Source organism: Astyanax mexicanus, chromosome 6 (genome assembly GCF_023375975.1).
Source record: "Astyanax mexicanus isolate ESR-SI-001 chromosome 6, AstMex3_surface, whole genome shotgun sequence".
Lineage (NCBI taxonomy): Eukaryota > Metazoa > Chordata > Actinopteri > Characiformes > Acestrorhamphidae > Astyanax > Astyanax mexicanus.
Genome location: NC_064413.1, coordinates 23,964,105 through 23,977,847, shown reverse-complemented (window position 1 = coordinate 23,977,847; position 13,743 = coordinate 23,964,105). Strand labels below are relative to the sequence as shown.

The window sequence follows — 13,743 nt, the reverse complement described above, 5'->3', positions numbered from 1 at the left end:
TTTTAATCACAGTTATCATGCATCGTGGCATGTTTTCATCCCCCAGTCGTACACATGAAATCACACGTGATTTTGGATCACTTTAGGCCACTCCTGGTGCAAAGATTCAAGCAGTTTAGCTCGGTTTGATGGCTTGTGATCATCCATCTTCCTCTGGATTATATTATATTTATTCCAGAGAAACTCATCATAAAGTGGGCTCTTATGTTTTTCCAGAGCTGTTTTAAAAGTGGTGAACAGTTCTTAACTTGTACAATAATAGTTCAAATTTTATTTTACATAGGGGCATATCTATCTGTTATTTATCATTCCGAATATGTTTAAAATTGTTCCTTAAAGTATTTGAATTGATTAACAAAAGGTACAGCTTCACTGTATGATCTATTATTAACTATAAACTAACAATAAAGTACCACCAAATGAAGCAGCAATTGTGTGTACCTAGTACTGAGTGCATGGTTGTGAGATTGCAAAGGCAGTCCATGCTGTACAGAATGCTTATTAACCTGTATGATCTCTAATAATTTTACTCATAAGAGTGACATTCATATTCATCACAGGAAATCTCGGAATGTATATATTATATGTAACTGTTTAATTGCACATTTCTGTGTAGCCTTCTTTCCTAGAGCAAGCCACTATAAAAGACCTTGACAGCAGGTCTTTAACTGGGCTAACCTGTGCATTAAAGAAAATATAAATTAGCAATAAGATAAAGAAAATGACCTTCATTGCTCTCGCTATGTAGAACACGATCTGTTCATAAAGTCATTAACTTACTCTGCCAACCTCCACCAGGTTAGTCACCATGACAATAGTTGCTGTGTTCTCCTGCCATACCATCCTCCAGAAATCATAGACTGTCTCCTGCATGGGGCCTAAAAAAAGAAGAAAAGGGAGAGTGAACATGAGTATAAATATCAATGCAAACCTGAGATAAAACAATAATGCTGCAAAGCAAATGAAGGCCAGAGCGTTCTGCATCTACACAAGGTGACTTCCAGCAAGTTCCTACAGCATGCAGACTTTAAATTGACACATTTAGTGTCAGCGTGCCGAGGTGCTCTCAAACGAACGTTGACAGGCTTGTGTATCTACATTTCCATTAAGCACCAAAACACCTTAATAAGGCCAACATGTAGGCCAGCATTCAGCAATAAGGGCGTAGCGCAAGGAATTAAAATCACACATTTAATTAATTCTAATTAGCATTGTTTTTAATCAACGGGCAAATTCCGAAATGACTTTTGACGAGCTAATTAGCTCATGCAAATCTGTGTGCTTGTTCTCCGGGGCTGATGCATTACCTCCAAGCCAAAGTAAATTGCATCCCCCCTCCCACAAAAAAAGGGAAAGGAGGTTTGACATATTCATACGCACACAAAACATCGGCATATGCAAACACAAGTGTTGCTCTAAAAGCTTGAGAACTCCTCGGAAATGACTTTGCATTTGACTTTGGTTTTGCATTAGCTGCTGCTTCTGGAAGAGAATTTTCTCATTATCAGAATAGTCTGCTGAAGTTAATTATCAGCACTCACAGCTACAGGCCAGGTTTATTCCTGAACTCATTTCTTGTTTACGTAACATAATTTATCATTACATGCAGTTTTTTTTGTTATTATATAGATTCACAAGGATAATTTATATGGAGAATCACAAGCACATATTCTGGCATCAATGATAACTATGGAATTATGTTTACCGCATATAATTTATCATTACATGCATTTTTTTGTCATCATATAGATTCACGAGGATAATTTATATGGAGAATCATGTGCGCATATTTTGGCCTCAATGATAATTACGTAGTTAAAATACAGCTTTAAGTATTTACAGTCAACAAGATCTCATAAGGTTTGTACAAATAGAAATTAAAAATAAACTTCTAGAAAATGTGCACAATATTTTTAAGCTATTTTGTACATATTTGATTTACACTACAGCTCCCATCCACTGGTGGCGCTGTTTTGACCAATACACAGAATCTGTCTGCCATATATTCGAAGAATTGAGAAAACAGCATTGCTTCAACTACTCTGTTTAGATCTTATACATTATTTAAATTCAAACTAATCAATGGTAGATATCAGACTGTAGCCTGCGTGTTTACCGTGTTAAAACAAGCTACGTGGGACGAACCGCTAGCTAAAATAGCCCTGGCTTACCAGAGCACTTAGGGTTCCTCTCAGAGTTAGCAACTAATGCTAATGCTCCAGCCTTAGTGCTGGAAAAATTTGGGAATCTAAGCTTACTGTAAATAAACAATAGCGCTTTATGTACCCAAATAAACAGTTTTCAGGAAATAAATCTGTGTAGATTAACATCCAGTGCTTATTTAACTTAAAAATTACAGTTTTGTTTATTTAGCTTAGCTTTACTTTACTTAGTTAGCTACCCCCAACCACCAAGCAGTAAGACCTGCTGAATTAGAAGTTCCTTTATAGTGCCTCTTACAATGCACCTTATGTATGAAAATAGACCAGAAAATAGATGGTGTGCCTTTTAATCCGGTGTGCCTTGTACTGCAAAAAATACGGCATATAGTAATGTTTTTATTTTGAGTTTTTTTAAGGTGGAATGTTCCAAAAAGGAAAGAGCAATGATAAAAAAAAAACACACACAAAAACTCTCATCCAATGAGCCACAGAAAACCACAGAGAAATTTGAAAGGAGAGGAGTAGAGGAGAGAGCAGTATTCCGGGAGGGAAAGCGAGGTACAGACGTGATGTGTTGCTGTAATTTGCCAGTACACAAGGCCCATTTCACCTCTAAGTGAAGTCAGGTTTCCCCAATTACACTGGCAAAGCCTCCCTGCCATGCTGGATAGAAAAGACTACAGCAGAGAATAGGTTGGTCTGCAAATCAACTGTCAGCTCTGTCACCAGTGGAGGAATTCCTTTAATTGTCCCACAGAGCCTTTTACTACGAGACCCCTGAGACTTAGTGTGGGAAAATCTACCCACCTTCCCACCTATTCCATATAGGAATGTCACAAGTTAAAGACATAATGAAAAGCCATTTTTCTTTCATTTATATTTTCCATAGAGAAGATGACCATTATCTTTAGTTTAATGTACTATGGCTTTGATTTGACGTTAACATCATGCAAATTCCTTCATTGTTTTTTAATAGACAAGTAAATGGATTTTAATTATTTAAAAAAATAATAATTTTATAGCATTACTATTAATCTATTCGTCATGAAATTGCAACACAACACAACATGTCAGAGATGATCAAATATACAAGTTTTTGTTTACCCCACACCAGTGATGATATATAATATACATGTTTTAGAAGTCAGTTATCAGGTATTCTCTGCTGAACCACTCTGGCTCTTCACTCTGAACACTCTGAACTAGTGGAAAAGCCATTACTGATTACTCAACTCCACTACAGCCTGATCATCTCTGATGTTCCACAGAAACTTGAACTTTTTTAGTGGTATGTGAAAATTGGGGAAAATACTGACCACAGTCGAGCTTCTTTGGAGTGATCCTCTGCTTGGGCAAAAGGGAGGACATACTGACAAGCTCCAAATAAGCCTGGAGCAGGCCTGCCTTTGATCTCAGCAACTTCTGAGCTTGTTAACATTTTTTTTCCTCTTTCCCAATGTGAAAAAAGCCTTTCCTTTGAAAGTTGGCCTCTAATTGAATACACAGTTCGCTGGAAAATACAGGGGGAATGGTGGCCTAGACTGGATTTTTATTGTAGTTTATAACAATTATATGTTTTAATCTTTATCTATTTTTGGCATTCGTAAACAGTTCAGAGGCTACTAGTACAAGACAGACATTTACAGTGGGTCTGTCACAATAATTATTTCATCGACTTATCCTTCAATAAATGGACATGAGCTCAATCATTTTGCACTCATACAATACAATACTCATACGTGGCCACCGTTACCCGGTAGTGTAAAAGTACAGAGAAACATATACACAGGGAGTAAATGAATTTAAAACGTAATGAACCTTCATTAGAAAAAAATGCCCTGTATCAATACTCAAAACTAACATAGAAACATAGTAACAGCCCAGTGCGTCTCTAGTTGCTTAAATTATGTTTGTATTTTCTCAGCGTTCCTCTCACCATCAACGTATCTCTCGAGTTAAGGTTGAAGCACGGTCTTAATGCCGGTCCAACGTAGGCCAGCTGGAACAGACCGGGGCTGCACATCAGGGTGTGGAGCAGACCCACGGTTCCCCTGCCTCCAAACTATATATATATATATACTATAACCTACTAGAACGTTTTGGGTTTCATAATAAGGTGCATAAACAATAATGGAAAGTTTTTCTTTTTAAAAGGGTGTAATTCCTTTATTATGATATTATATCATATGAAATTATGTTACCATTATATTTATGCCATATAATGGTCTTAAAATGCCAGCAATATTATTTATCGTGACATGCTTAATTTACAGTGTAGAAGGTGTGATTACAGTATAAATGTGGAATGACATTTGTCTTCACCTGGAACTGCTCTTACATTGAGTTTGAAACACTGTTCCACACGTCCTAGGCTAGGGATCAGGTTGGAAATGAACTAGAAAGAGAGGGAGGGAGGGAGGGCAGGCGGGAGTGTGTAAAGAAGGGTGAGAAAAGGAAGAGAGGGAGTGAAAGAGGCCATTTAGACATGGAGCTGTCTCTGAGGACGGGCCAGGCAACGCTCCAATAAACAGGTAATTATGCAACTCCCTGTGCCACTATACCAGCTTGTGAGTCTATTAGGGGAAGTGATTGCATTCGGAGCAGCACCGGCACCTCAGCCACGAGCCGGCCGGCACGTGGGAAAAACACGGCCTCCAAGAATCTCACAACAATTAACTATCAATCAGACGCTCCCTCCAGGGGGCTGCTGTGAGAGCTGGCTGCGCTGACCGCCAGATTAACCAAGCAGCAGAGTGCGCTAGAACGCAGCGGCTAATCCATTTATTTATTACTTACATCCTTCAACAGCCAACCCATTCCACCCCCTGCACCGCCACAAAGGCTGATTAATTGTTCCAAGACGCCACTTCAGCACAAGATGGCTCAAAGAGTGAGTGTACGAGTGTGTTTGTGTGCGCACAGATATACAGACATAACAGTCTGGGACCCGCATTGCTTACTTCAGGCTTGTCTGGACAACACAACAACAAAGTACAGATAACACTTTGTTTTCTTACCTTGGGTTGCTATGTAGTGGTTTGGTCGATGGTATCCCTGTGATTAAAAGAAAAGAGACATTTTAAATTAAGGTCTAAAAGCAATTAGCATATACATAGGATGTGACTGACACATGTTGGGTAAGGAAACCAACTATAGCCTATAGTTTTCTATAGCTTACCTATTCCTGGCATAAGTGTTCACTGAGTTGTTCATATACTGAATTAACTGTGAAAAGCCTGTAAACTGCAGGTGCACTGGGCCTCCTTCCTAGCATCATAATTCATAAATGTTTCTCTCAAGTGTTTTTCTCTCTCATATTTAACTAGTAAATGACTTGTAAATACACAATCACTTCCTCTAAACGATTTACACTGATGTAATGACAGAGTTTGATATGACCGCACACCCTCCCACACACACACACAGCCGTTCACAAACCCTTCCACACAACTACTGTAATGCCTTCTTCAATGCAGATTGTGGAATTATATTATGGAATAGACTCAATCTCTGTGGGATTAGGCTAATCCCCTCATTTCATTTGTCAAGCGTCTTGTGTCCCAGCAAGGGCTCAGTGTGCAGCAGCAGAACATTAAGGGGGTAGAGCTGCGATTCCCACCCGCGCCGAGCCTCCATTGTCTTCCTCATCTCATTCCGCCTTCTTATCTGCGCCATATTTAATGCAGTTTGTCTGTAATTAAGGTTCGGGAGCCGGAAGAAAGCGGCTGGTGGAGGAGAAGGCGACGTTCCCTCCCCTCACTCCCATCCACTGGGTTCCCTCCCTTTTTAATGACTTCTTTATCTTTGTGCGTCCCGCCATGAAATGTGTTTATACAGCCCCTCTGTTTGGGCCAGGCTGATTGGATATGTACGTGTAGAGCTGTAGAGCCAACTCAAACAGTTTGCAACAGATGAAAGCCCACAAACTACAACACAAATGATGGAATTTGGGGTGTTTGATTTCCAAATTGCTGCCACAGTTCCTTTAGCTCTTTTACAGTGGAAAAAAACACAAGGTTTTTAGCTCAAATGGGAGAAAATTGCTTTCATTTTTAACATCATGTAGTGTAGAAAGACGAGGTAAAAGCAAACTTAAAATCTAATTTTCAACAAAGTTTGCCATAAACTATATTATCTTCCAGCGCTCTCCTAACAGGATTAAGGCCTGAAACTATCACAAGCCCAAACAATAGACTGGCCACTTTTGCGCTCTACGTGAAGTCTTGAAACTGAATGTAAGGAGACAGCTTCTTCCGAGAACATAATCACAGGTAAGCTGAGGAGACAGGTGCCACTCCTGCCCTTGTCCACCTTTCTCTCTCTTTCTCTCTCTCTCGCTCTCTCACAGCTCTATCAACATAAATAGACAGCTTCAGAGTCCGCAGGGAGCCACCAGAACCATGATGTCTTCATCTCACTGGGCACTGCAGGGTGACCTCGAGCCAGCCGGGTCATGTGAGGTGAGGGCAGGAATTCTTACACAAGCACATATGGCTGGATATGGATATATCAGGAATTCCTCAGTATAATTGTCACAGTTAATGCACTGTGTGTGATAAGACTACAAACAAGGTCAAATAGATCATAAAATGAAGAATCAATGAAGTTTGGGGACAGTTTTTAAAATTTGATTTTCAAAAAATTTCTTTTCTTTCAAATTTTTTTAATACACTGACTTGCCCAATGCCACTGAACATGGGACTATTATTGTGTCCCATGACTTTTGTCATATCCCATTAAAGGTACAGAACATTGCACTGACCTTTGGGACGTGTGTGTGGTCTCCTGCACTGAATGTGTGATCTTGTGTCTGTTCACAATTGCTTCTCTGTACACTGTAGGTCGTAATGCCTTTTATAATGTCTCCTTGGTGCACACGTAACAATGGTGAGTGGACTAGTGAGTACAAATAATCAATTTATTATCAATTTGCATAGTGCTACCCCATTGCCTATGGTATGTCAGAATAGTAAAACCTTTCCCTTTTCCTTTTTTCAAAAACTGTTTGAATATGCCAACTCTTCTTTACATTGTGTGACTATTTTTTTATGAAACTAATTGTCAGTAAAGATCCAGAAATACTTGCAATAAAATGTAATATAAATTAAATTTTGTTTCCTTCATCTGTAAAGTTCGCTGTTTTAAATAAACAGGAATGGATTTTCCAAAAGATTCTTAGTACTAAGATGATTCATTGATGGTCGAGCGAGCTTCACACTGAGCACTTCCTCTTAAGATCTTCTAAATGCTTTAAAGATGCTTTGGTGAAACTAGTCCCAGGTTTGTTAGAAAAGTAAGAGATTATGTCATTGCCTCACAGAGCAGAGTTTATACTACTTTTCTACTGCACTGTAAACCACTAGCGTGGTTCTGTGACGGGCTAAACAAAACTGAGCACAGCTACAGAGGCTGAAATGGCTCTGAAAAGGCAGTAATGCATGAATAAATCCGTTTTAGGAGTGGGAATGAAGCAGACATGCAAGATTAAACCACATTCACTTATCGCTCCTTTTAACACGTACAGTATTATACTGCGAGGCGCACTTTCTCTAATCGCCCTTTGAGATGCTAAATGTCTGGTCCGTATTGCGCAGAACGCTAAAGGCGGGTGGGTAAATAATTCAGTGCATGTTCCACCTGCTTCAGGCATCCACGAGTGTGTTTGAAGGCAAATGAAAAGTGTCCTAATGACGAGTGAATGGGCATATTAAAGAGGGGAAATGGAGATGGAAAGGGCAGAGGGAGGGGTGGAGATCAGCATTTGCAGAGTCTGTCGGTGCGTGTTGATCGTAGCCGGGCGGTTGACAGGAGATGAAAATAACATTTACTCTGTCAGCGGCTCCGTCCGGAAGTGTAAACATTAGTCCGGACCTATTCTAGGGGTTGGGTCACTGGGGAGCCGACCTGAACGTGCCAACAATTGACACACATGGGGAGGTGGTGATCCTTAGCCATTGCATCCTTCATGTCCCCTGACAACAAGGAGCTCAGTGAACAACAACGCTACAACAAACATCCAGAGTGCCCACAGGTCACTGCACTCCGAGAACGGTCCATAGCAACCGGGAGAGCGGCAGCATGGCTCCATTATTTGAAGAGAGAATAATGACAGACCAAACAACTGCCTTTGAAGTGTAACAACTCTGCTCTGTCGGTGAAATTATTATCAAACAAAGCCAAATGGAAAATAACGAGACCAATGGACTGTGCTACTCAACGTGTGTACACTTACACAGACAATGTTTGTTTATGCTGGAGAGCCCGTGCCCCTAACTACGTTATCTGTGTATGTCTAGGATAGGAAAATCAAAGGCCGATCCTCTGACACTGTCTGGATCAATAATGTTTTGTTCTGAATGGAGGTGGTGGGAAGGTGAACTGTATCCATTTAATGCCTGCACTTTATGGAAAACACACACACAAACAGGCATGAACACACACAGAGTGATCAAACACTTTGACCTCTGTGTCTAATCCCTGGCTAGTCTCTGTACTTACATCAATGTAATTTGCATTAATGTAATCTGAGCTTTGCTCTCCTTCAAGAGCCTGCAGTCGGACACGGGAGTGGTCATCTGAAAAAATAAGAAAAAGAGATGGAAAGATTGTAAAAAAAAACTATATTGCATTTCATATTCTTTACAAAGCTTAAAACCAGAAGAAAAAAAATATAAGCATATCTGAATTTTATTATTATTATTATTAATTATTCAACCATTTAAGCTTTCACACAATATTCACTCTGGCATTCTGCATCAGCAGATAATAACATTTGTTCCTTAGCACTGCGAAATAAGCATCTGTCCCACTGCCAACTGCCAATACAGCTAATTGAAACCAATCCCTACAGCAACGGTTTTCCTTCCTGTTTCATCCAGGAGACACTAAGTTGATGTGAAGGTTTTACACACAGTGTGATTATGGCTGCCGGAGTCCTGCGGGATCGTTCGGGCCTGGGACTCCATCATGCCTAACATGGCCCGGGGCTCACAGACTCATCTTTGGCCTGTGATTGGCTGCTGAATCATTAGTTAGGGACAGGAAGTGTTTGTAGCTGTTCTGGGCTAGCCAAATTCTCCCTGGAAAACTGCTAGCAACAAGGCTGGAGTGAGGCGAGAAGGGCAGATGTGTGATGGCTGACTCTGGGAGGGATGATTATTCCATGATTATTCCACATTTTATAGAGGCTTATTTTCATAATTGCCATTGACATCATGTGTAGCATGTGTATGCGCGGGCACATACAATTGTCAGGTTGTGTGAGGATCTTCACTTTAAGGAAGCGTTTTCAAAAGGAGTGCGATCTAATGAAAAGTGCAATTACGTATTCAAGTGCTCTGGCGGTAGGCAGCCCACTGAGCTCTGCTCCGCAACACAAAAACACACTGATATTGAAACTGAATTAACATCGTTATCTCCACATACATGCGATGATGTTTCCGTAACGATTCTTCATCCGGTTCTCGTCTTTCTTTGCAGAGTCCCATGGTGCAGCCTGCCCTTCGAAGAAGCTCTGTGGAGAGGAAATGAGACAGAGAGAGAGAGAGACAGGCATTAAGGATCAAGGGGCGGGAAGTGAGGGAGAAAGGGCAAAGGTTACTGCCTTAAATGATGACCAAGTTGGACTTCAAACATGACCAGTCGAAGGGAAGAGAGTTAAGCTAACTAGATTCACATCATTATTTGACATCAAGGCACAGGAGCAAGGGACCCTTAGAGTAGTGTCAGAACTGAGGGGCTATTAGAGGAGCATCAGCTCAGTGTTTCGCAGGCCAGACTTCGCTGTGGAGCAAAAATGACCTGTCTGTCTCTCTTTGGCTCTGCTAAGGGGCTCGACTGTTGGGAATTAAAGACATTAAAACGCAAAAGCTTGCAATGGGATCAAAAACCTGACATGAAAGTGATAAAATATTAACAGTGTGAGGGGAATCTGAGCTGCTCGGCCGCACAATTAAAGCTAATTATGAAGACAAACTTGAACACCAGCTAGCATTTATTCGGGAGGGGGGGAGGATGGGGTGCTTTGACTTGTCTTGTCTGTTCATGGTAGCTTCTCTGTGCTGCCAGCTGCCTGCTTGCTTCTTTATGGAGTGCAGCACTGAGGTATAAATAGAGCATAATAATGCATTATTATCTGCAGACGGTCGCGTGCCTCTGATACCTCACCATCCACAGACAATTGATATGATTGCTGGTGATTGTAAGCGACTGCCGCTCTTTCTCTTAGCGAAGCCAAGCCTCCTTTGGGCCTGAATGCGATGATGACACAGGATTCACTGCGAAGAACAAAGTGTCTTGATCAGCCTCAGTGTAGCTAATGATGCCAGCTCGAGTCCCCTACAGTGACAGTGGCGGAAGCTGGGAGGGGACACCTGGGGGACTGCGAGGCTGCTGGCTGTTGCTACAGTCTGATTTTCTTTTTCAGTGAACATGGTTTAAACATTGCCATGTTTAGGGTGGATTCAGATTTTTTCTTTTTTTGTTACACTTCTATGTGGTCTACCCACTTTAAAAGCACACAAGGATGAAGAAATGGGAACTGCATAATAATTTCTGTTTTTAATATTTCTGCTTGCAGTTTCTCAGCAATGAGCTCTTAATATGCAAACAGTGGCCTCTCTGTGCACAGGACCATAGATATGAGCGCACCTTCTGCCTGGATTAAAAGGATGAGGCTTATCACATGACCTTTCGGCTGACCAGGCTGGGCCTTATGATAGGGGTGGTGGCGGTAGTTGCCTTGTAACTGCTGCAGCGAGGGACACTTTGAAGGGCGGGCGTATTTAATGCAGATTGCTTTTCCTTCCGACGCATTCAGCCGGTGGCGGAGACATTAAAGGCGGTTTAATACATATTGACAACGACGGGTAGACTTGGCTTCTCTCTTGCTCACTCACTCGCTCACTCACTCAGTCTCTCTCTCTCACTGTCTCTCTCTGTCTCTGTCTCCCTACACGGACACAGTTTACATTTTCAAAAGCAGAAATGGCTTGTTATTCACAGCAGCCTTGTGTCTTTGGAGACAGCTGTCCTTTCATGTCGTCTAAGTGACAGCAAGCTGAGGCGTCTATGAAGCTGCGGACGGGTAGGGTGCCTGTGTGTGTGTGTGTGTGTGTGGAGGGTTATGAGTGACGAACACCTTTTAGACGCTTGGCACATGTGGCAGGCAGTAATGAGATGCAGAGTCCAACGCGGGGACCACAGCAGGGGAGAATAATGAGAGGCGCACGCAAACTGGTTCAGACGCGTGTCAAACCTGTGAGTGTGCTATGTCAGGTGGAAGAAAACCGTTGCGAGATATTCATATATTCAAAACAGTTATAAGCAAATGCCCTAAAAAAACATCAGCAAACTTCTGGCGTGTTATACAGTACAAATTCTGTCAGACAAATACTGACATAGCCTTGAATTCTTTTTTATTTATTTATTTATTTATTTTTAAACGGCAGTTATGGTTTATATTCCAGGCTTTAAAAAATATCATAAATCCTGAACTCAAATAGAAAAAAACTGCATAAAATGCAGGAATGAATGGATAAGTATAGACCTGCTTCAGTGTAATTGCGGAGAATAATAATTTCCAGACTCCACGGAAAAATAATGTGTTTTTCTAGTCTAAAAAACTGAAGCAGAATCATTAAGACCCAGCGCAGCCTTGCAGCAGATGGAGACAGAATGAAAAGTAAAATAGCTAAAAGGGCGCTCCAGGCTGCAGCTGTCCCTCTAGGCCCCAGAATGCTATTGGCTAAGCCTCAGAATCTCAGTCAATAAGCTAACACCTGATTGGAGGGTGAAGCAAATGAGCTCGAGCACTTGTACAATTGTGTACATTTTTAAAAAGTCAAGCTCAAGTGGTTCGGCGCAGAAGATTACTCTTGGAAAAAAGGCACAGGGATGCGTCGAGGGGCCAAATCAAACAGAAAACACAAGCAATAATAACAGATTTCATCACTGCCGTGCCTCCAAGCAACTCCTCAATAGATAATAAAGCTCAGTCTCTTGCTCAGCTGTGACATGCACCCCTTGTTGTGTCTCGAACCTTTGTCTGCGTTGACTCGCTGCCAGGGCGGATCAAGGGGGATGGCGGTTATTAAAAATCAATCAACTGTTTTAGACAAAGCATCGCAATCTGCACCTGTACCTTTGACAAAACATGCGGCTTCTGGAGCTTTTGAAAGGACTGTCACATCAAAACAAGCTCACATGAAAACAAAGGATCGTTATGGAACTTGACAACGTGTTTTATTTTGTTTTATTTTACTGTCGTCGGGTGCACAGAGAACTCGAGTTTTGTTTAGCGCATCACAAGCCAACCCTCTTCCCCCCCTCCATAATATGGTGTGGTCAAGGAAAAGGGCCACCATAATGGAGGGTTTTCTGGATGGACAGACTGGATTGGAGGCAGCACTGAAGCAGCTTAGCAAAGCATGGCATGGCATGGTATTAGGTATCAGCAACAAGATGGATTGGTGATGAGCATCAGCTGGAATGACAATACAAAGGGGCTGACAATAAGCAAGACTGGCAATTACAAATACTGTTACAAACACTGTCCTTCGCAGGTTCTTCCATCACAATTACAAGGGATGACTGAAAGCAGGCAGGATGAGCAAGGCCATAGCAGTGTTTGTTCTCTATTATCTATATGAACATATGAATAATATCTACAGATAATAAGACAATACGGTTTTAAAGGGAGCTTTCAATGCTTTGGGGTGATTTGAAGGTACATAAAATGCTAATGCTAAATGCGTAAATTTGCATGACATGCTAAGCGTAATTTAAAGTGGAAGGTTTTAAGATATACAAAAAATACGCAGTACATGAACATGGTCAGATTGCAATATTACAAACATCCTCTACAGACACAATAGGACCTATAAGACAAATTCTAAGCTAGCAGGTTCTGACAAGTCATAATGCAACTAGCAAGCAACTACAAACAGCTTACAATCACATCCAAAAATGTCTGCTTACCTCGTTTAGCTTTTCCAAAGTTAATGTATGGGATAAAAGAAGCATGGGTCAGGGGGAGAGATAAGTTTAGAGAGTTTAGTGCTCAGTTTTAGTGCTTGGTATCTTTAAAGTTCATTGAACTAAGACAGGTAAGTGAACACAGCAAACGGAAGGCACACTACAATGATTCTTGGCTGTTTTTTTTTTTACCAGTTTAATGCGCATTCAGGGATGGAAGATAAAAAAGAAAACAGTTATAACAAGCACTTTCACATGGAAGGAGGAAAGGGGGGAGGTGGATGCATCAATTATTCTACAGCCTGTATTTTTAACTTGCAATATTATAACTGTAGAGCTATCTCTGGCCTAAAATCTTTATCCATAATGAATTGAGCCCTGAGGGCAGCCCCGAACCGCGAGCACAGCCTGGGCTGAACGGGGGTATTCAAGCTGAAATATTTATTTAATTCAGGTCTTATTTAATGGTGAAGCAGTGGGGAGAACAGGAGAGCATGAGCAGGAGCATGAGATGGAGGCTGATGGTAACGACACTACAGGTAACGGCAGTTCTGTTCATGGCACTGGGGATGCAGGAGGCAAAGACAAAGACTAAGAAAGTATGAGC

General features: G+C 41.3%; 1 protein-coding gene across 16 annotated transcripts in view; it reads right to left on the bottom strand.

The window, feature by feature from the left end:
- ptprma (protein tyrosine phosphatase receptor type Ma) overlaps nt 1-13,743 on the bottom strand; it is a 278,929-nt gene that overhangs the window by 16,874 nt on the left and 248,312 nt on the right. For all 16 annotated transcript variants that reach the window (XM_049480692.1, XM_049480695.1, XM_049480693.1 and 13 more), the window contains 4 exons: nt 9,588-9,675; nt 8,661-8,737; nt 5,180-5,216; nt 781-878 (listed from right to left, as the gene is read on the bottom strand). In XM_049480692.1, coding sequence (XP_049336649.1) covers nt 781-878; nt 5,180-5,216; nt 8,661-8,737; nt 9,588-9,675 — 300 coding nt within the window. The remainder of the gene's footprint in view (nt 1-780; nt 879-5,179; nt 5,217-8,660; nt 8,738-9,587; nt 9,676-13,743) is intronic.